General features: G+C 36.8%; 1 protein-coding gene across 1 annotated transcript in view; it reads left to right on the plus strand.

Moving 5' to 3' along the window:
* Window positions 1-8,346: 8,346 nt before the first annotated feature.
* LOC109102385 (cytochrome P450 4B1) overlaps window positions 8,347-25,043 on the plus strand; it is a 28,672-nt gene continuing 11,975 nt past the window's right edge. The window contains exons 1-8 of the mRNA XM_042771962.1: window positions 8,347-8,599; window positions 13,481-13,625; window positions 13,726-13,770; window positions 14,239-14,366; window positions 14,889-15,013; window positions 15,092-15,246; window positions 16,133-16,239; window positions 16,379-16,569. Of these exons, the coding sequence (XP_042627896.1) occupies window positions 8,414-8,599; window positions 13,481-13,625; window positions 13,726-13,770; window positions 14,239-14,366; window positions 14,889-15,013; window positions 15,092-15,246; window positions 16,133-16,239; window positions 16,379-16,569 (1,082 nt within the window). The 5' untranslated portion in view covers window positions 8,347-8,413. The remainder of the gene's footprint in view (window positions 8,600-13,480; window positions 13,626-13,725; window positions 13,771-14,238; window positions 14,367-14,888; window positions 15,014-15,091; window positions 15,247-16,132; window positions 16,240-16,378; window positions 16,570-25,043) is intronic.

Below are 25,043 nucleotides of genomic sequence, written 5' to 3' on the forward strand. Positions count from 1 at the left end.
GAACAGATAAAAATGTGCAATTAAGTTGCGATTATTCACAAGTTAAACTCATGACAATCATGCCATTAATTGTGATTATATATTTTAATTGATTGACAGCCCTAAGTTAAAATGACTAAAATAAAATGTAGGCTTACGCTGGTAACTCACATTTTCATTTTACCTGATAAAGTACCATTTATGAGCTGAGCTGTTTTGTTTAGAGCTGTTACCGGGGAAACCACTATATTTCTGACTCCAAAAGCACCTCCTACTGGCAGAGAATGAATGTGCATTTTCAATAATCCAGTCTGCAGTTTTTTGTTCAGACCAATGCGAATATTCACTCACATAAATCTGTTTTAAATAATATAATAATTTATACTTCTGACTCATCCCAGAAATATAAAGTTTCAGTTGTGAGGTTTATCATTTTATAATTTATTTTGTTTTATGTTAAAACTAAAAAAAACGGTAAATCAATTGCTATTTGGTGGTCTACAACATGAAATAATAAAAGTATCTGCTAAATGAATAAATGTAAATTAAAGAATCCCATTAGAACATGTACATAAAAAAATGTAGAAACATTGGACACAACAATGTGGCACCATTGTGCAGCAGCAAGCATCACAACAAAAAAGGACCTCGAGGGTTGATCTAGGTAAATGTGTGCAAATGTATAGGGCCCCATTCCTATATTTGCCTGGGGCCCCCAATTCACTAAATCTGCCCCTGCCTCAAGCAATGTGGATTGTGTGCCTCTCCTCTCTTCCTCCAGACTCTGGGAACCTGATATCCAAAGGAAATGCAAAATTTAATTTCATCAGAGCACATAACTTTGGACCACTCAGCAGCAGTCCAGTCAAGATGCTTCTGGCGCTGTCTGTTGTTCAAGAGTGGTTTGACACAAGGAATGCGACAGCTGAAACCCATGTCTTGCATACGTCTGTGCGTAATGGTTCTTGAAGCACTGACTCCAGCTGCAGTCCACTCTTTGTGAATCTCCCCCACATTTTTGAATGGGTTTTGTTTCATGGTCCTCTCCAGGGTGCGATTATCCCTATTCCTTGTACACTTTTTTTCTACCACATCTTTTCCTTCCCTTCGCCTCTCTATTAATGTACTTGGACACAGAGCTCTGTGAACAGCCAGTCTCTTTTGCAATGACCTTTTGTGTCTTGCCCTCCTTGGACAAGGTGTCAATGGTGGTCTTTTGGACAACTGTCAAGTCAGCAGTCTTCCCCATGATTGTGTAGCCTACAGATCTAGACTGAGAGACCATTTAAAGGATTTGCAGGTGTTTTGAGTTAATTAGCTGATTAGAGTGTGGCACCAGGTGTCTTCAATATTGAACCTTTTCACAATATTCTAATTTTCTGAGATACTGAATTTGGGATTTTCCTTAGTTGTCATTTATAATCATCAAAATTAAAAGAAATAAACATTTGAAATATATCAGTCTGTGTGTAATTAATGAATACAATATACAAGTTTCACTTTTTGAATGGAATTAGTGAAATAAATCAACTTTTTGATGATATTCTAATTATAAAACAAGCTACAGATAGTCCAAAATGCAGCGGCTAGAGTCCTTACCAGGTCAAGAAAATATGATCATATTACCCCAATTTTACAGTCACTGCACTGGCTAGCTATTAAGTTCCGTATAAGTTACAAAATATTATTACTTACTTATAAGGCCCTTAATGGTTTAGCTCCTGCGTACCTAACTAGTCTTCTACCACGCTACAATCCATCAAGCTCCCTAAGGTCGCAAAATGCTGGACTTTTGGTAGTACCTAGTAGCAAAGTCCACTAAAGGAGGTAGAGTTTTTTCGCATTTGGCTCCCAAACTCTGGAATAGCCTTCCTGATAAATGTTCGGGGTTCAGACACACTTTCTCTGTTTAAATCTAGATTAAAAACACACCTCTTTGGCCAAGCATTCAAATAATGTATCTCATAATTTTGGACTGCAGTTATATCTGATCAAATGCGCATTATTATTATTTAACTTGGGTTAAACTAATTAATTTTATGTGGCTGGAACAGCAGCTATGCTAATTATGTCTCTATTTGTTTCTCTGATTTGCCACGGGATTTACATCCCGTGGTAACTAGGATTTACACAAGCTCCAGTCTGGATCCAGAACCACTGTTGCCAACTAATTTTCAGGGAAAGTTGCTAAAGGAAGGTCGTTTTGTTGCTAAAAGTTGCTAAATGACATTGTGATGTCATTGCGTGATGACGTCATTACATAATCACGACGCAAAATTGTCACTACATCAAATCTCAGTAAAAAATATATTTTTACATTACATTTGTTCGTACAATAATATAAATGCATAATATAATGTTAAAATAAATATTTTTAAATACAATATTGAATTATTGAACACTTACACAGTTTTGAACGCTTACAAGTTTTTTTATTAGCTAGTAAACTAGTAAAACTACACATTCTGGACTAGTTTTAACCATTGTATTAGTAGTCTGTATGCTACACTCTAAGAAAAGAATTCACAGGTTTTTACCTGCATTTTTTCAATTTTCAATTACGCATTGTATTTTGTGTTTCTAGATATAGTACTGACTGATCAACAATCATAGGTAAAACAAGGTGTATCAAGGTGTATTGCTTTCCTCTTTTTGTGAAATTTAGATGGAAAATGTGTGCCTTTTTTTTGTTTGAGTCACTTATCAAAAGTTGCTAAAAGTTGCCAAATAAAATTTAAAAATAGCTAAATTTGTTGCTAGGTGCTTTTGGAAGAAAAATTAGCTGGGGTAGTCTGAAAAATTGCTAAATTTAGCAAAATTGCTAAGTTGGCAACACTGTCCAGAACACCCGAGAAGAGATGATGCCAACCCCTCAGAGGACCTCAGATGATGCTAACCCAGAGACAACCTACAGAGCTACCACATTTTGCTAGAAGTTTGATTGCATAATTGCTGTTAATAGTGTTAATTGTCTGTTTGTTTACGTCTTTTATTGATTTTCCTCAACATTTCTGCTGTTTGCACATAAACTGACAGTCACCATTGATAAGCTACTCCTAAATATTGTAGAAACTTAATTTTCTGTAAAGTTGCTTTGCAATGATTTGTATCGTAAAAAGGGCTATACAAATAAACTTGAACTGAAAAATTTGAATTGAATATGACCAGCACCTGTATATGCACACACTATTAAGATGTTCATCAAGGCCCATGAGATGGCTAAAGAGTGTATGCACACCCCATTCACTCTGACAGTGATTTGACATGACATAAGCAAGAGATACACTGTCGGCCATGCAGCGGGCCCAACTATGCAACAAAGTTTAGAAAAATGTACCTTTAAATTTAAGTAAAATCTAGTCGAGAGTAGGCAAGCTGGAGAAGAAATATGCCTTTTTTCTGTTCAGTATAATTCAGGCATGCAACTGCCATTCAAAAGTTTGGGATTGGCATTTATTTGATCAGAAATACGGGTGGGGGGGGGGGGTTATTGGTAGTATTGTAGTATTGGGAAATATTATTGCAAATTAAAATAATAGTTTTCGATTTTAATATACTATAAAATATAATTTATTCCTATGATGCAAAGCTGAATTTTCAGCATCATAACTCCAGTCTTCAGTGTCACATGATCTTCAGAAATCATTCTAATATGCTGATCTACTGTATTATCTATGTTTAAAACAGTTTTGCTTAAAAAAAAATTTTTTTTATTTAATTATTTATTTTTGTTGTTGTTTTGTTTTTTTGTTTTTTGGAACCTGTGATACTTTTTTTTCAGATTTCTTTGATGAATAAAAAGTTGAAAAGAACAGCATTTATTTTAAATAGAAATCTTTTGTAACAATATGCACTACTGTTCAAAGGTTTAGGGTTAGTACATTTTAGTACATAGTATTTATTTATTTATTTATTTATTATTTTAAAGAAATTAATACTTTTATTCAGCAAGGATGTGTTAAAATTATTTTTTAAAAGTGATATTTAAGACTTATATTGTTAGAAAAGCTTTCTATATTGAATAAATGTCATTCTTTTAAACTTTTTATTCATTAAAGAATCCTGAAAAAAAGTATCACAGGTTCCTAATATTAAGCAGCACAACTGTTTCCAACACTGATAATAAATCAGCATATTAGAATGATTTCTGAAGATCATGTGACACTGAAGACTGGAGTAATGATGCTGAAAATTCAGCTTTGATCACAGAAATAAATTACATTTTATAATATATTCACATAGAACGTTATTTGTATTGATAATAATATTTCACAATATTATTGTTTTTACTGTATTTTTTGATCAAACAAATGCATCCTTGGTGAGCAGAAGAGACTTAAAATAAATAAACATGAAAAATCATACTGATCTCAAACTTTTGAATAGCAATGTATATATATATATATATATATATATATATATGGATAATTGTGTCAGATATTGATTGCATTCCAAGTGTTCATACATTGATAAATAATTTATTTTGTTGATGACATGATATATTGTACACTGTTGATGTTCATTGTTACACTTACCCCTTCTGAAAGTACAGTTTAGAGATTCCCTATCAGATTAGGACATTTTATTGGAATCTTATCCTTTTTTACTGATAATAAAACCCATTCATGATCAGATTTTCAAAAGCTTGGCTAGTTGTGCACTCTATGAATAACATTAAGGCAGCAGAAGGCATTTCCACTTTAGAACTCCATCAATAAAACCACACATCCCTCCAAGCACAGTTTAATGACTCACACCATTGGTTTCCTGTTGTTGGTTATTGATCTGTCGTCTAGCAGAAGATCGAGAGTCAGAAGGAGAAGCAGCCTATACACTGGGCCTGGCGTATCAGAGCACTGAAGACCAGAAGACTGATAAACAGGTCTGTTTAGAGCTTGTCTCAGTTTTTCAGCGTGTGTATGGAGATCTCCACAACACTTAAAAATACAGACAGCCTGGGAAGAGCATATGAAGCCATTGCAAAATCTCTGGAGAGCTACAGTAGATGCACACACACACACACACACACACACACACTTCTAAACCATGTTTATGTTGTAGTACCATCTAAACACATTTAAAGCTGTTAAAATCTTGTTCAATATGTTTTTGCATCTCAACAAATTTATAATAATAATATCCAGTTTTATTAGTTTACTTTTTGTTTCACTTATGGTATATTACTAGTATAAATACTGGACACACTTGACTGAATTTGTGTTTCTCATGATCTTAAAAAAAGTGAACTCCTTTAATGCGGTATAAAAAACCTCCCAGGATGCCTGAAGCGGGCTTACTTCACTCAAAAATGAATATTTGCTGAAAATGTGCTCACCGTCAGGCCATCCAAGATGTAGATGAGTTTGTTTGCTTGTTTGTTCATGGGAACAGATTTGGAGAAATGTAGCATTTCATCAGTGTCTCAGCAATGGATGCTCTGCAGTGAATGGGTGCCGTCAGAATGAGAGTCCAAACAGCTGATAAAAACATCACAATAATCCACAAGTAATCCACACCACTCCAGTCCATCAGTTAATGTCTTGTGAAGCCAAAACCTGTGTTTGTAAGAAACAAATGTATCATTAAGACATTTTAACTTCAAACCTTTGCTTATGGCTTAAACATAAGTCATCTGTCCATAATTTTGCTTCCTCCAGTAAAGACATGACAAAAATAAATCATTCCATTAATTTCCAGAACATGCAGAGCATGAATAAAAACAAAGAAGCTCAAATATAAGTTTTTGTTTGCATTTTTTGGTCACCCCAAATTCCCATATTTTCATTTCATTTCATTATATTTGTGTTGTTTTTTTTTTTTTTTTTTTTTTTTTTTTTTTGTAATGTGGTGTAATATTTCATAAGACTATTATTTTACATTTTAGAATTAGAAAGTATCTGTTTTTTGACTGTTATGTGTTGCCACCAGAAGGTGGCAGTACAACATGATAAACAGGAACATGAGACTAACTACACGGTAATGGGATTTTGGTACTTCGACCCTGATAACTGATCTACTATGACTTAACAGCAGCCAGGCTTCTGTGTTTGTGTGTTACAGTGAAAGCAAACTAACAGAGGCAACTGAATATCTGGAGAAGTTCGCTGAGATTTCTCTAAACAGCAAACAGGACATAAACCTCGAGAAAGCTTACATGTGCCTCGGAAACATCCTCAGCTTGAGAGTACAAAGAGCTTAGATTTAAATCTACATGAGTGTTCCAAACACCAGTGAGCTGCCTATCTAGAGAGCATTTAGGCACCATTAGCATGTGTTGCATGAGATCTTTGTGCACTTTAGGAGTGTTTGTAGAGTTATAATATCTGCATGTTTATTTCTGTATGTAGAAGTAGTAGTATGATGGAGCTCATGAACATTTTGGACATGTGTATGAGATTGCATGATGCAGGTCTATCACAGGCTCATAGAGACACCAGGAATCCAGAACATGAAGAGAATCATCGGCTGGAAGGAGAAAAGACCGACCATTGTGAGTGGACAGACAACTGAACAATTCAGCTGAATTCTCTGCCATATCAGAGGTATCTGGATTGCTTTCAAGAATTTACACTGTCCTTTTCTTAACAGAAAGGAAGAAAGGAAGAAATGAACAGTGGAAGGCAGATTTTTCTCTCAAGGCTAAATAAAGTATTATGATCTGTTCAAATTTGTCTTTTAGAGAGATTCCTTGTGGAAAAGAAGTACACTTTATATATAATATTAAATAAATTAATTTTCGAGAAATATGCTTAAGTGTGAACTGAATGTAATGTTTTCAGACACTTAAGTGGATGTTATTTACAGTTAAACGAAAATGTATTATATTATATATATTTTAATAATTTTACATTTTATTTAAAAATTATATAATAATTTTATATTAAATGCAATTAGCTGAACTTTAGAATTTAAGTACCTTTATATGTCATTTCATAATTCTGTTGTCTGCTGAATGTACTGACAAGCATTTATGGTAAACTAAAATATATTTTAATTTAATTTATATTCAAACTGTACAAACTTTAAATGTAATATCTAATATCTCACTATAGTTAAAAGTACTCAATGTGTGCTTTAGTATGTTATATGACACATCAAAATAAGTGTGCTTCTTTAAAACACAGCAAAAAGATTATTTAAACAATGATTTAAAATGTACTTTAAAGTAACATTTTATTTTGAGATATTTTCAAAGTGAATATGTGTTATGATATCAAACAATCATGAAAGTGTCTATATAAACATATATATAGAGAGAGATAAAAACTGCAATCACTTGTGAAGAATATATACTGTATATATTGATACACATATTTCTGCACATTATTTAAACTGAAATGTTTAATAGCATTTTACTCTTTGCACTGCTGTTAGACACTCGATCTTTATGTTCGAGCGAAAACAAGTGTGTTAAAAAAACTCCATTCATTCTGATAACACTTTACATTTTAAATGAATAACACAATCACAAACATTATAACACTGTGCAATGTGTAACACCAAGCTAAAAATATAATTAAATTTGATTATATAATATCTGAATAAAGTACTGCTCTGAGAAGTGTTACATAATGGTATTGATGTCAATAGCTTAATCGTAATTTTTTATTATTATTATTGCAAAGTGTATTCGGCAGTTTTATTTGTCCTGAGATGGAAGCTTATGTGCAGAATAAACTATGTGACTATGTGAAGTACAGGGATTCCTTTGTGGAAAAGAATTGTGCTTCAAATCTTAAGTGTATTCTTAAAAACTGTTCTTGCAGATAATATATGAATGAAATGAAACACCACTTAAGTGTACTTAAAAGTACACCTTTAAAAAAAAAATGGCACTTTGTAATAATTTTAAATTAAAAGTTTCATTGAAAGTACATTTTAATTCATTATGTTTTAATACAAAAGTACACTTATTTTGGTGTGTTGATTATGCTAAAGCACATGTAAATTACTTAATTATTATTGTAACTTCTGTGTTATTATGCATTAACTAATATTTTAAATATGCTTAATTGCACCTTTATCATTATAAATGTATAATTACAAATAGATTTTGTTGTTTTAAATACATGACATGGGCTACAAGTTTAATTAAAAATTATTTGATTTATATTTTAGTTTACCCTTAAAAAATACCTTTGTTAGTCTTAAACTAATTAACTTGATTCAGTGATACTAAATCATGCATCGACTTGAATAAAACATGTTTATTTAGCTGTCATGACACATTTTTGAAGTTACCTGAGAATGTGTTTTTACAGTGTATCCATAGCAACTAGCTCTCAGGAAACCTGATGAAGTTCTTTATTTCTTGTATAAAAGGCAGTCCAATAGAAAGTCCGTCCCTCTCCCTTAACTTACTGACTTTCCAGCCATAGCTGTTCCCCTTCTAGCCCCAACCCCACATCGAGATCAGACGGACTCACGTCAAGTCATGCAGCTTTACGCGAGTCTCCTGTTGAATTTGCCATCGCTCTCCGTGAATCATGTCTTTGCACTAGTGTTGCTTGCTTGTTCTGTGATAGTGGTTAAATTATTGGTTAAGAGGAGGAGGGGGATGCGAGCTCTGGAGCCTTTTCCAGGACCTCCTGCACACTGGCTCCTCGGACATGTTAAGGAGGTAAACACAACCACAGCTATGAATAATCAATAACTATATCTCTGTAGCTAAGCTTTGGAGACATTTAAGTAGGTTAAAACTCACAAAAGTTAATCTAATTTAACCTCTGAAAACCAGAGAAAAAAGTTTTAGGGAATTTTTTTTTTTTTTTTCCATGTCTTTACATTGTTTAAAGCATTAAAAATAATGTACATAGATATTTCATTCAGAAGTTATGCTATGTCCTCGGTTGAGGACATTGGGACTCAATTTCTTTAAATAAATAAATAAAAAATAAAAAGACATGAATGAACATGCATAGGCAAAAACAACTGATTTTTTAAATCACCAATACATTTTTAGTTTTCAAGGGTTTTTTATTTTTTATTTTATTTTTTTACCAAACTTTGTATAAAGATGATTCTCAAATATCTTATAACAGAATGATTTGATATACCTTTATTTTTTTCTGCAAAATGTGTCTAAAATTGCCTTAAACAGGTTTTCTCATTATATGCAATGTATCTATAAACTAAATCTAATTTGGATATTAATGTGTTTTTGGGGCAACATGTAATGAAAAAAGAAGTGTAATAATGGGAGTAATAATTGACAAAATTTTCATAATAATATATAATGTTTCATAGAATATAGAAATATAATTTCTTTCCCTATTCATTTGTTATGTCTCTAAGTGCGTAATAATCATGCTTTTAGCCCCGGTGTCCTCATATGAGGACATGTATGAAAATCAACATCCTGTTACGTAACAGAAAGTGATATTTTGATTTGAAACCCCATAACATTTTCCTGAGATGTTGATTTATGACACACAATTTAAAAATTAGACAGATTTAAAAGATAATTACAAAATGTTATAAAATTTCCATAAGAGTGTCACTAAATTAATTTCAGACATTTTTGAAGACCAAGGAGAGGGAGTGGTCATGGTGAAATATCCAATAATTTGGTATTTCTGAAAAGCCCTGAATATGCTCTGTACAGGACATCCAGACTTAAAACTGTTGCATGTATGGTCTCAGAGAAATTCACTAAAATACTGTATAATGTTCTCATATGAGTACGCAGGGTCTTAAGAGGTTAAAAAAAAGTCAAATCATGCTTCTTTTTTCAATTATAATAATTATTGTAAGTTTTATCCATGAACACATGTCTCTTAGGGGGCCAAAGAAGGAGACAATAAAAAGGAGTCAGAGAGAGAAAGTTTTGAGAGAGAAACTCCCGAATCAAGACTTGAGGGAGAGGAGCAGTTTGTTGCTGCTGCTAGCTGCTCCACAGGTGCAGCCACGGCCGCAACTAGCACTACCATAGTAGTTATCACGCCAACTGATTTGAGCCAGTCACCAGTGGAAGAACCAAGACGCCCTCTTCTTCAACTTTATCCAGCCACAAAAGTTGGACTGCAGGATCGCTACTTTAATCGTAGATGGTATGAGGATTAGAGGTCTGCAAGGCCGACAGGGCCCAAAACGCTGAGTCCATTCGGGCCGGGCTCGGGCCATTTTTTTTTTAAAAGATCGGGCTCGGGTCGGGCTTGGGCTCATTTAGCTTCTCTCCTTTTATTGTGCCAATATACTTGCAGAGCACACATAGGCTACTGTATGAAATATTGTTATAATGATTATATTACACAGCGTTCCAAATTATTATGCAATTGATATATCAATAGGATTTTGGTACAATAAAGAGTCAGATTTTTGTTTGTGTGGTTTTTCACATCTTTTTAGATAACTGGGATTAATCTCAGACAGGTTTGGTCAATAGTTTGCCAGGTCTTCTGAGGTAAATGGAAACCCTACTTGAAGAGGTTGTTCCACATTATTAAGCAAGTCACAGTTCTCATGAAATATGGTAATGAAGGAATAACTTTCTGAATATGAAAAGTATGAAAAAATGCAATGTCTTGCAAAAGGCATCAAAACAAACAATATTTTGCGAAAAGCAAAGAGAAATTATTGAACTGTCAAAAGATTCGTGAGTGACTTAGAGCACAGGAGATCTTGGTCAGATAAAGATTTATTAAGGAAAGTTTTCTGTCAAACAAATTAACTGTATTGTAATGGCAGCTGTAAAAAAGCCACTGCTGAGCAGCAGATAGTTGTCTTAAGATCCTCTCCATGCAGACTCACAGTTGTGTGTAAAGCTGTGTTTCAGTCACTGCTAACCAAACCTCACAAAGAGAAACCTGCACAGTGACTGTACGGGTCGGTAATTCTGATAAGCTGTCGGACACTGTCCGGGCTAGGTCCTGAGCGTCTCGGGCCAGAGCCGGGCTAGGGCCTAAATTTGAGGCCCGTGCAGGGCTCTAATGAGGATAACAACTGGCTGTAATATTCTATTTTAAAGGACTGTGCATTCTGCTTCACATGCTGCTACTTTCAACGTCCAGGGCAGGGTTTGCCGATAACGATTGATCTTAGTGCTTAAGAGCATTTTCTTTATTGTTCGACGTGTGTTTCCCAAAAATGCATTTAACACAGTCACAGGTAGCCGTGATTTAAGTGCTACTTAGGAGTCGCTATCCATTTGTCAAGTGCTGAAATGTCACCTTACAGAATGGCTCGTAATTGTAGTAGGCCTACACGCTTGTTTATTGAAAAGTTAGCCTAATGCTGCGTTCCAGACAGCTCGAATATAATATAATATAATATATATATATATATATATATATATATATATATATATATTTTAGTTTTATTTTTTTACTTATTATTTAGTTTATCCCATTTAACTATAATCACATGAATAAAGCACTTGAATAAAGTTAAAGGTGTAATCTGCCAATTGTCCTGCAGGTGACCGCATAAATCGGTCTTCTTACGATGCACTTAGGGCTTTATGATTACTCCAGACCACTCGTAGATCTACAATGATTTTCAAGTGCTACTTAAGTAACGATGCTTTTGGGAAACAGACCATAATATTAAGATCAGTTGTACGATCGTTTTACAAACTTCTTATGCTTACGAAGAATTTAGGAAACGCAGCCCAGGAAACCATGGGGAGAAGACAGCATTTACCCGGACGGCTACTATATACAGTATATAATAATAACATATATAATATAAATTATTAATTTAATAAATTAAATTAAAACTACACTTCTGTTGAATATGAAGTGTACCGTAGCTGCTCTTATTTTAAAAAAATTACAATTTCTTTATGACGTAACTCTGACATCATCAATATCATTTATTTTCTTAGCACCCCCACATATTGGTCTAGCACCCCCTTAGCACCGGTAGAGAAATTTTTTTTGATTTGTTTTTTTAGAAAAGGATGATATTGGTATAGTTGTTAGGTCAGTGCAAGTTGTCGCATGTATTTTGTGTTGCCATTTCTGGGAAGAAAAAAAAATGGTGTAGAAGCAAGTTTGGCTAAGAATTTGCTTGCACTTATTATTAATTAAAAAATAACACACTGAATTAAACGCAACATTTTGAAGTAGAAAGACTGAAGTTGTATTTTCCTGTAAATCGTAGTCCAATAATCTTTGTTTGAATTAGAAAATCATATTACAGTGATACTGTAAAATGAATAAAACTTTCTCCCATTTGACCTCATTATATTCGAAGCCTCATGCCTGAGCCATTGTCTATTCACTACAACTAAACAATTACATAATTCTATTGTACTGCAATAAACAGAGTAGCCTTTCATTGCATTCACATTCTTCAGCAGAAATCTGAAGAATTCTCGTGAAATTAAAGGGGTCATATGATGTTGCTAAACAGAACATTATTTTGTGTATTTGGTGTAATGAAATGGGTTTATGCAGTTTAAGTTTTAAAATTAAGGTTTAAAAAACATTATTTTCCATTTTTGGTACTTTATTGATTGTATTTCTGGAATTTATGGTATGCTATAATTGGCCAGCTATCCAGTGCATTGTGATTGGCCAAATACCTCAAGCGTGTGATGGAAAGGTTACGCCTCTTACTATACTGTGATGCGGTGTGTTCGGGAGCGCAGAGACAAAAACATTAAAACCCATTATAAACGTGGCATTTGTTGCATCCAGTGGGGACATAATTACTGATTATAATCACTATTCCCACTGACATGGTCCCTACACAGTGTTCGTTGCTCCCTACTCCCTGAGCAGGAAAATCTGTTGAAGTTTACCTCACCTCGGAACATTCATTCATGGATTTGCGCTCAGCAACTTCTTCACACACGGACAAGTGTGACATCATATACCTCTCTGTAAATAAATACAATTTAAATTCACACCTTGCATGTCCACTTCGCAGGGCACTTACGAATAGAACAAATGCCTGAAGCGATAAGAGAAACATACAAAATGTGCAGGGGGGCGCAAGGACTGGAATTGAGAATCGCTGACTTATACTGTCTTTTTACGCATTTGTGATTGGAGAAACGACAAACAAGGATCAGAAAACAGTCCTCCATATAATGTGCTATGCACATCTGAATATTTGGGTTGAACTGTTCTGAAACAGTGTTGTAAATACAACTTAACCACTGATTTAGAGTTGTGTCCTCTTTTGGAAGGCCAAACAAAGTATTTTCGCTTTCACATGGAAACACACAGCGTCTCCACAACATAGCAGCAGCGGCAACAGCGAGAATCAAAGTTACGCCTTCTTTCTTTGCATGAACATTTGGGCGGCATTATGCAAATCTTCCCACACTGTGACGTAGAGATGTGGGGGCGTGTTAGAACGAGCCATTTTAGGAGTGCGTGCTTGACTCTTAACATTTCTAAAGAATATCTCTTTGGATTTCAGACTTTAGTCTTTGCAACTTTACAGATTTTATGCACCAAAAGCTTGTAACACTCCAAAGAGAAAGGAAAAACTGAAATTGCATCATATGACCCTTTTAATAACTTTATAACAGTTGCACAAAATTTTCTAGTTTCGACAGGATGGACATGATTTGGAAAAGATTATGAAGTGGAGTGGACAGTATCCTTTTGCTTTTCCGCTGTGGTTTGGCCCATCGTTGTCCATTTTGAATGTCCACCACCCATCATATGTGAAGACCATTCTCTCTACAACAGGTGCTCATCCGTTCGATCAATTGACATGTTTCAGAATTATATTACAGGCTAATTGACCAAAACAAGCATTTTAAAATGACTTTTTTTGCTCTATTGACAGAACCCAAAGATGACTATGCATACAAGTTTTTCATCCCTTGGTTAGGTAAGATCACACAAAAGACCACGGTTTTAATGATGATTGAACAGATCAATCTGAGTTTCTTCAACTACGGTCAGTTCTGTCATTGTGGGTTTTCAGAAAATAAACTCATACACAGTTTTCACACTCTTATTAGTTTATTTAATTTATTGACTAACAATGTCAAGTGTATATACAGACACCATGGGAGATTTATGTCAGTTTTGTCAGTGTTTTCTACCATCTCAAGTCATCATTCATTCTGCGGCAGATATGACATTTTATTTATAGAATAAAATGGCAGTCTCGTTAAAAATTGTCAAGTATTTTATGTATTTTTAATCCATTTTACAATAATTTCATATCGAGTTCTTCACTGACATGGTTGTCCCCTTTAGCAAACAAGTAAATTAACTTTATATAACTTCTAATAAAAATCTAAGTTGAAGAAACACCCTATTATAACTAAGTGACTCTTGAATGTCTCCTCAGGCGATGGCTTACTTGTGTCTGCTGGACAGAAATGGTTTCGGCATAGACGGCTCCTCACTCCTGGTTTCCATTATGATGTTCTGAAGCCTTATGTGAAACTTGTATCTGATTCAACCAAAGTCATGCTTGTATGTTAAAGGAATAGTTAAAACCCTTAATCCTATCCTATTGTAATGTATAGAACTCTAAGTAAGCCATTACTAAGATTGGCCCAAAAACTGTAAACTCTCGCTCTCTCTCTCTCTCTCTGTGGCACCATTACATAATGGCTCTTTTGTTCAAACAATGGCAGGTGAAAGGATTTTTTGAGAAACCTGTTTGGAAACTGTCATTATTTTTATAATTCCTTGTTTACACTAAACAGCATCTACCTACCTCAACTTTAAAACTAATGTTCAAGTGCATCAGTTAGAGAGTTGAATCTTGTGTAACTTAATTTTTTAAAGTTGAAATCGGTTACATTATTTTGATGAGTTAACCATATGCTGCTATGACTTATTGATCACATAATTTTTTACAGTGTTGCTGGGTGATGCTGGTGGTGTAGAAATGATACACTTCAACTCAAATTAAAATTATGAACCTTATCTTTTTATTACTGTATATCAGTTTTAATTATAGTTTCAGTCATTTCTTTTTCTGTCTTTCAGGATAAGTGGGAAGTTTATGCCAAATCAGAAGAGTCATTTGAACTTTTTAAGCATGTAAGTCTGATGACGCTGGACAGCATCATGAAATGTGTGTTCAGCTGTAACAGCAACTGTCAGACAGACAGGTCAGTTCATACACCTTTACCTCATCCTTTTGTACACATGCATCTCCTTTCAGTATAACCTCGCTGATCTCATTGCAGTGGAACCAACCCATACATCCAGGCGGTGTATGACCTCTGCCACTTGGTGAACGTCAGGTTCAGAGTGTTTCCTTACCACAGCAAGGCCATATTTCATCTCAGTCCACATGGATACAAATTCAGGAAGGCGACTAGAATAGCACACAGTCATACAGGTGTTGTTTCTTTGCTAAGCCACAGTCATGCATGCACCTCATGGGCAGGCCCAACCACGCAATGACTGGTTTAACTCATAATTTTGACCATCTGAATTTTATGAGGCTCTGGAAGTTTTAGAATATGGCTGTGTATGTCTTTCTAGAATATATATAAAAAGTTATGCATCCTCCCCTCCCTCCAAATGGATTAGGGGGACAAACATTTAGTGTTCCTTCAAGATTCTTGTTTGTTGGTTTGAGCATCCCGCTGATCCATCTGTTTGACCACTCAGGAAAGCTGTTTGAAAACCAGTTAAATCCATTTCTCAGAATTCTGCAGATTTTGTGAAAGCCCATAGATTCAGTCTGGGCCTGCTCATGGGCTATAATATCCATACCTGCTTATATATCTTAGTTAAACCAGAATATACACTACTGTTCAAAAGTTTGGGGTCAGTACGATGGTTTCTATTGTTTTTATTTTTATTATTATTATTATTTAATAAATTAATACTTTTATTCTGCAAGAATGCATTAAATTGATCAAAAACGACAGTAAAGGATTTCAAATAAATGCTGTTCTTTTTAACTTTCTATTCATCAAAGAATCTAAATGTAGCAGTTTTCACAAAAGTATGAAGCAGCACAACTGTTTTCAACATTGATAATAATAAGAAAGTTTCTTGAGCAAATTAAATTAAAAGCATCTTGAGTAAACTGTAATAAAATTTCAAAATTTTTGTGTATTTTCAATCAAATAAATGCAGCCTTGGTGATCGAAGAGAGTTTGTTCAAAGACATTACAAAATATCACAGACCCCAAATTTACGAATGTACGTGTAAATCTGTAACAAACTAAGCTATCAAGCTATCATGTCATTTCAATTTCTTAATATTTTTTTAGCGGAAGTTATCAGAAAGAGGAAAGAAGTCTTGAAGATTGAGAAGGAACAGGGCATTGTTAAAAACAAACGATATATGGACTTTTTGGATATTCTTCTGTCTGCCCGAGTATGATATTTCCAAATACCAACACAATTTTTATATTTATACTTAAAGAAACTGAATGAAAATAGCTGTTATTTTATTACATATTGCATAGTGCCATTGTATCATTACTGCTGTCACAGATTTTGTGTGTCACTCTCAGGACGAGCATCAGCAGGGTTTGTCAGATGAGGATATCAGGGCTGAAGTGGACACATTCATGTTTGAAGGCCATGACACCACGGCCAGTGGAATATCTTGGATCTTCTACAATCTGGCATGTAACCCTGAGCACCAGGAGAAATGCAGGGAGGAGATCCTGCAGGCTCTGGATGGAAAAGACACAGTGGACTGGTACTGTCATTACTCTAATTACTCATGTGACATTGTGTTGGACAGTTGGGAGTGGAATGTATACTTAATTGCTTGTTGGATTAATAATAGTGGTATGATCTTAATATAGGGCTCCTTGATTATGGCAAAATTATAAGGGATGTTGCGTTCAGGTTATTTGTGCCCCCGATCTGATCTGAGTCATGACATATTGAGGACATGATGATACCAAGTTCTGATCTGATACTTATATTTTCCTAGTGTTAATTTTTGTGTATGTGTGTGTGTGTGTGTGTGTGTGTGTGTGTGTGTGTGTGTGTATATATATATGAATGTGACTACTTTTATAAACTTATTTGAACAATAAGCAAAAAAATTGCAACATAAAAGGGAAAAAAATGGAGGCAAGGTTAGAAAGCATGAAGCTTGCGGTGTCAGAATACCAGTCTGTCAGTCAAGTCTGATTTAAGAAGTAACCCCTAGCATAGCAACCTGACAGTGACGTCTCAAATGTATTAGTTGCTACAAATGCACATCCATGGTCCAGCACATCCCATAGGTGCTTTATTGGATTGAGATCTGGTGACTGTGTAGCAGTGTTAATTTTGACAGCCATTTTTGATTTAGTTTTAGTCTTTATCTTCAGACGAAAATGCATAGTCATTTTTGTCTTTCATAGTTTTAGTCTAGTTTTAGTGTCAAAAAGTCATTGCATTTTTATCAACTTTTAGTCATTACTTTTAGTCAAACTGCAATTTCCAGCATTCATTTTGGTAGATATTTTATAGAAATTTGAATCAAGGTGTTGAGTTGTGCTACACTCATAGTTTCAGTTAGCGTTGCATTCAGAGGAAAAAGTGGACGGTAGAGATGGATCATCTTTAGCCGTTCTTGGCATATTTATTTTTCTAGCTGCCGACATATCAGTCTCACGGTCAGACAGCCTTCAGTAAGAGAGAACCGTAAATCAACTGGGACAAACATAATAACACAAACGCGTCTTCTGTAGCTTACACTTTAGTGCCCCTTTGTGGCATACACATATACATAACACAGAACAGAACAGTACAGCATTACATTAACATACAACTGAGGACATAATGAACATATCTTAACACCCCCACTTGTACTCAGGTTGCTATACAAACAAAAATAGAAGGTAGAATGAACGTGGACCCCTGTCATACATATATCAATCCCCCAAAAGAGCACCTGCAAACCTATCCAGTTTCAACTTATTTACAGGTTTGGTCATTACATCAGCAATCATGTTATCAGTAGAACAATACATCAAGGTCACTCTTCCCTCACTCAGAATAGACCTGATAAAGTGATAGCTTATGTCTATGTGTTTGCATCTCCGTCTGTTTATAGGGTTTTTGGCGAGAGCAATTGTTCCCTGATTGTCCTCATGTACTACAGTTTGTGTGTACTTGTAGTTATCTATACCTCCCACTAACTGTTCTAGGTATAAACACTCTTGTATGGTTGAAGCCAGAGCCATATATTCCGCTTCGCATGTGGATAGCGCCACAGTTGGCTGCTTTCTAGTCTTCCACGAGACTAGAGAGCTGTTTTGACTTAGACTCACACAGTACCCCATAGTACTGCGTCTGTCACAGGTATCAGCTGCCCAGTCAGCATCACTGTAGGCTTGTATACCTAGTTTCTCACAGTTGTTTCTCCTAAAACTTAACCCTTTCTCTGCTGTACCTTTGAGATATCTAAGTACATGCTTCACAGTGACCCACTGTTCCTCTGTAGGTTCAGCAAAAAACTGTGATAACCTGCTCACTACGAAACTCAAATCTGGTCTGGTGCAAGTAGTCAGGTATATAAGGCTTCCCACAGCTTCTCTGTACATTCTGACATCTTTCATCTTTACTGCATTCTCAGTATACACTAACTTTTGCTCGTAGGGTGTTTCTCTGATCCTACAGTCTTGCATATTAAAACGCTGTAGTATCTTGTTAGTGTACTTTTCCTGTAGCATTTTTACACACCCATCTGACTGATTGAATTCGATACCCAGAAAATGTTTCAGTTTGCCCAGATCTTTCATTTTAATCGTTTCTGCAAGCATCTTTTTCACTTCTTTCAGTCTCTCTTGATTGCTTGCTGCAATATTTAAATCATCCACCCATGTAATTATGATCACTTTCCCTCCTTTTGACTCTTTGGCATAAACACAGTGGTCAGCTGGGTTTTGAGTGAATCCATTCTCAGTTAGACAATCTTGCAAAACCTTATTCCAATTTCGCCCGGATTGTTTCAAGCCGTAAAGTGATTTCTTTAGCTTGTAAACTATACCCTCTTTCTCTTGGTAACCCTCTGGTGGATTGATGTAGATCTCATTTGTAGACCTCACTTTCCCGTAAGGGGATACATCTGCTAGGAACTTTTCAGTAGCCTGTACGGTGTCACTTTTCCTCTTTAGGAAATATACGAACACTGCGCTAGAGTAATCGTCAGTGAATGACTGCACATATATGTAACCGTCTATTGACTCTGTGGCTATTGGACCTGCAAGTTTTGTGTGTACCATCTGTAAGGGAGCCTTTGTTCTGGTATCAGGGTACCTATTTCTGGTTTGGGCAAACTTTCCCTAAATACAAACCTCACACTCTTGTTCGGGTCTGCCTGTTTTACCCTTCATCTGCATACCTTCAACAACACCCTGCAATTTAAGAACATCGTCATAGTTACAGTGGCCAAAAATCTTGTGCCATGTTTGTATGTCGTGACATGCATTACACTTATCATTAGATTCAGCTCCGGTATGCAAATAATACAACTTGCCATATACGTGCATGTTAAATCTGGTACCGTCTCTGGTTATCAGGGTGTCTTTATCTTCTTTAAAGACAACTGTAGCCCCACTTGTGGTCGCTGCCTTCACTGAAAAGATGCTTTGGGGGTATGACGGTACAAACAAAGCATCTTTCAGCACCGCCTTGCGTTGCTGTCCTTTGCTGTCGATGAGGGAAACCTCAGCATTTCCCCTCCGCTGAGCGACTCCGTTGTACCGAGTGCCGTCTGCCAGCTCGACACTGCATTTCTGGCCTGAACGCGCTCTCGAAACTCTTGAACATGGTTATGTCCGTGATGATATGAGAGGTAGCCCCCGTGTCCACCATTAGACCCTTCTCCTGGATGCTGCGTGTCGGCTGCCGCTGGACACCGGTCCCTCCGTCTCTCATCTTAAACACGTAGTCCTCAACACGTTTTACTCGCACCATCCTTTTTGTCTTTAATGTCCTTGTCCTTACGCCTACACGTTGCGTCTTTGTGTGTGTCACTTCTGCAAATGCTAAACCACGCTTTCTGTCGACATCCTCTAGCTCGATGGCCTTTGGTACCACACTTGAAGCACACTATCTCTTTGTCGTCTTTGATCCAGCTACGTGCGTTCGACTTTGCAGGCCACCGTCCGGCTTTCCCTTGAGTCTTCATCAAACTGTCACTCGACTCAGCTGCTTTTATCTTTTCTGTTTTCAGAACTACGTAGTTTAGTCTTGAACTCCGCAAACGTGATTTTATCACCTGTATGCGCCACATGTATTGCGAATGGCTTAAAACTCTCAGGCAGTCCCTTTAAGACCATAGCCACTAACAGTCCGTCTCCTAACATTTCACCTGCGTTTCGCAGTGCTGTGATGGTTGTCTCTGCTCTGATGATATAGTCCATTACACTTTCATCGTTTGCCTTTTGGAGCGATGTCAACATGGTGTACAAGCTGATTATGCGGGGTTTTCCCCTCCCTGCATAAAATTCTCTCAATATTTCCAGAGCTTTTTTTATTGCGTTGTTGGGTGCATCCCTCATAACTAATGAGAGGCTTTTGTCGTCTAACAGTAAAATCAATTCAGCATATCCATCATAATTTTTCTTTGCATCCCCTGCTATCTCAGCTTTCGACTGCGGTTCTTTTAGCACATTGTCCTTTAGCCCTGATAAATGAAAATGTCCCAACATCCCAATCTCCCATACTTAGTCTCATCTCCGTTGAACGTCAGTCGAGGCAAACTGTATGTCCTCCGTTTTTCCGCCATGTCAGCACGCGGTCCAAACTTACAAACAAACTTATCCTCCGAACAACTCCTGGGCCCATAAGCTGTTCAGTTGTGCTACACTCATAGTTTCAGTTAGCGTTGCATTCGAAGGAAAAAGTGGAAGGTAGAGATGGATCATCTGTAGCTGTTCTTGGCATATTTATTTTTTCTAGCTGCCGACACATTAGTCTCACGGTCAGACAGCCTTCAGTAAGAGAGAACTGTAAATCAACTGGGACAAACATAATAACGCAAACGCGTCTTCTGTAGCTAACACTTTAGTGCCCCCTTGTGGCATACACATATACATAACACAGAACAGTACAGCATTACATTAACATACAGCTGAGGACATAATGAGCATATCTTAACACAAGGTAACAGGCTGTATTGACATTGCACTCTTAGCACTTCTACATATCCCTTTTTTCTTTGTTGGATATCATCTTGCTGTGTTGTCCTTGCTATTTTTTAAGATAGGATCATACATTAAGATTTGTGGTATTCCTTCTGACCTAATTTATAGCAACATGGATTCTCTCCATTTCCTTCCTAACCCTTCAGGTGCTGAAGACATTGTTGCAGTTTGTCAGTTCAAGTTTTTTTTAGCCTACCCACCAGCTGTTTGAGATTTGATATGCAAACGCCCCTTTATTCAATCCAGTGACAGGGATATTTTGACAGTTAGCCTATACAAAGAGATTATGCATTTTAATGTATGATATTCCTCAAAATTAAAAAAAATAAAAAATTCTAGTCCTGTCTCGTGTTGTTAACAAAGAGTTTTCATAAATTTTTTTCTTGTGTTTTTTAATTTTATATTAGTTTTAGCTTGTCAGTGTCTCATCTTAGTCACAGAAAGTGTCATTTGAGTCCAGTGAACTCATTACCATGTTCAAGAAACCAGTTTGAGATGATTGGAGCTTTGTGACATGACACGTTATCCTGCTGGAAGTAGCCATTACTAGATGGGTTGACTGTGGTCATAAAGGGTAGGTGTTACGATGCAAAGAGATGAAGAAAAGAACAAAAATCCACTTGCACGCATGTTTTAATAACAGTCATAAATACAGAACTGAGAAACAGGCAAAAAAATGCACAAAAGAACAAGAACTCTGAAAACAGAAAACAACGACTCACAAAACATGACTGAAACACAAGGGCTTACATACACAGAGATCATGAGGATAATTAGTTACAGGTGTGACTAATCAGGGTAACCATAGTAACTAACAAGACAAGGAGAGACATAAATCAAACATGTGTAGGAAGCATGAACCAAAAGAAACTAAGACTACATTTCAACATAGAAGTCCTTACAAAACACAGGACGCAGAACAGGGATTGTGACAGTTGGTAATGGTTAGCAACAATACTCAGGCTGTGGGGTTTAAACGATGCTCAGTTGGTACTGAAGGGCCCAAAGTGAGCCAAGAAATTATCCTCACACCTTCACACCACCAACAGCAGCCTGAACCATTGATACAAGGTAGGATGGATCCATGCTTTCATGTTGTTCATGCCAAATTCTGACTCTACCATTTAAATGTGCCAGCAGAAATCAAGACTTGTCAGACCAGGCATCCTTTTTCCAATCTTCTTTCATACAATTCTGATGAGCTTGTGTGAATTGTAGCTTGAGTTTGCTGTTTTTAGCTGACAGGATTGGCACCTGGTGTCTTCTGCTGCTGTATCCCATCTGCTTTAAGGTTTGGTGTGTTGTGCATTCGATAAACCTTGGTTGTATTGTGTGGTTATTTGAGTTACTGTTGCCTCCGGAAGGGACCAGAGAGAGAGGACAAGGCCTGAACTATTTATGTTGTTTTATTATGGTTTATGCGGCAGTCGTCTGTGAGGGGCTCCCACTTTTACTTCCGTTTGTGTTTGTTTATTTATTATTAAAGTTTCATGTTTAAATGTTCCCCGTTTCCCGCCTCCTTCTTCCCTGAACTACGATCTGTGTTACAAGCACAGATTACAAGCAGAATTAATCAAAATGATTCTGAAAAAACAAAGCCTTACCAGCTTTGCTTACCAGCAAGCTGCGTGGTCGTGTATGAACTGTGGAAGAATTGGTACGACTGGAACAACACAAAGCACAGTCTAACTCTGTGGCTACTGCAAATGCTTTACATGAGAAAGTCAATTCCACATATGAACAGAAATCTGCTGTTGTACCACAACAATTAATTGTGCCAGTCAGTATTGGTAAATGGGTATGTAAAGCCATCGTTCACATGGGGGTGAGTTATACCCTAATCCATGATTGCTTATGGAAAGACCTTGATCACAAAGCAAGGCCTTAGTCCTTGGTCTCTTGGAACCTTATATTTGGCCAATGGAAAGGCTGAAGTACCTCTGGCATGGAATGTTATGCATATATTCAAGCTGGCACTTTACCTGTTGCTGTGTTGACAACCAAAGCTACTGCTTATTCAATTGTTTTGGGACTAGACTTTATTTTCTTTAGCTGAATGAAGATAAAGGTGTCTCAGGGGAAATATTCATTTACCTCTGATCCAGACGTGGAACACTATTTCCAGCTATATTCACCATCAGTCAAGCAGTGGATGCAGCGTACTTACCACCTGATCAAAAGCAACAGTTAAGTCACGTCCTAGAAACAAATTCTCAAGTGTGTACCCTTCATTTAGGATAGATGGATGTACTCCAACATCAAATCTACACACATCATCAAGTACCCATTCAGCAACAGCCTTATCGAATGTCACCTCCAAACAAGCCATCGTGAACCAGCAGTTCCAGGAAATGTTAGAGATAAGTAGCTAAATCAGGATTGTAGTTCTAAGGAGGTTCTAGTGTCTCTAGCCTTCCTCTTGGTGTGTGATCAGGACACAGGAGTGGATTAATGGTCAGATTAAAAGGGGTTTAATGAATACTGCAGAGGTTTATTGGGTATGGGTGTTTATGGTTCTACAATAATCAGCGATAAATATATATATTCACAGCATACATATCACACAATCAACAACTTGTAGTAGAGCAATTTAGATTACAACAGCGCTGTTATATCTTTATGTAAACAGACACCGCGCACAGATTTAAAAGTGAAACTTAACGTGACGGTATTAACTTCACTCGGCATACAATAGAACAAGAAATAAGAAATACTGAATAAGGTTCAGTATAGCAGCATAATCACATTCTGCTGACTCAACGTGATGATTGACAGGTGCACTAAGCCCCACCTTTCTAACATTGCCGCCCCAAATTTATTTGTAAATTTGCTCCATTTGAAACCGATTCAGATTTTCAGTTTATTTGCACTTCCAGCCTGCTCATTATCCGGAATGGCAGGGAGCACAATCAGATGGGCTATGGGTTGAGTATACGATTTGCCCTTTATTTGTATCTCCGCTGTTCTTACATGACCATCTAGATCAGGAAAAAACCTTTGTTACCCTGCCGATTTGCCTCAGGGATTTGGGTAGCTGGGGGTCAACTGACATGGCAACTATGCCAGGCTCAATGTCAGGTGATGGCCTTTGCCACTTTCCTTTCATCTGCATGCCAGGAAGGTAGTGCCTTATGAACGCAGTCCAGAATCTGTCGGCTAATACCTGGGTGTGTCTCCATCAGCACTTGGTAAGGAGTTCAGTCTCTGGATACACCACCTGGGGTAGGGAACGATCAGGCCGCCCCATCAGCAGGCAGTTGGGGGTAACAGGATCCGGATCAGCCAGATCGGCAGAAACATATCCAAGAGGTTTGGAATTTAGGATGGCTTCAATCTCGATCAGAACTGTTTGAAGAACCTCTTCGGACACTGATTCCGAGCCTAGAGTTGTACGAAGGGCAGACTTTATTGACCGGATCTCTCTCCCATACACCTCCAAAGTGTGGAGAAGCTGGTGGGTTGAAGTGAAACCTGATCCTTTGACTGGCTAACAGTTGCTGTAAGTCTGGACTGAGTCTCCGGAAAGCCTCCCGTAGTTCAGTCTCTCCACCCCGGAAGTTGGTGCCTTGGTCGGAATATAGCTCTGCAGGCTGCCCACGTCGAGCAATGAACCTTCTTAATGCCATCAGGAATGCATCACTATCACCTAGTTTCACCACAAATGGTCCGAAACAGTCCATTCCTGCTGAATGCAGGCTTGAACAGCCGGAGTCTTGGAGGGGGGAGATCGACCATCTGTTGGGTCGCTGGTTTTGACCTTCACTTACAACAGTCCATGCACATCCTTTGATGCTTCCTAACTGCTTCCCTGCCTCTCAGAATCCACATCTACCAACACATGCTCTCTTGAAGGCTCATCAACACTCTTCTCTGGCAAATTAGGTACAAACCCAATCCCAAAAAAGTTGGGAATAAAAACAGAATGCAATGATGTGGAAGTTTCAAATTTCAATATTTTATTCAGAATACAACATAGATGACATATCAAATGTTTTAAAATGAGAAAATGTATAATTTTAAGGGA

The sequence above is a fragment of the Cyprinus carpio genome, chromosome A16, assembly GCF_018340385.1.
Source record: "Cyprinus carpio isolate SPL01 chromosome A16, ASM1834038v1, whole genome shotgun sequence".
Classification (NCBI taxonomy): Eukaryota; Metazoa; Chordata; class Actinopteri; order Cypriniformes; family Cyprinidae; genus Cyprinus; species Cyprinus carpio.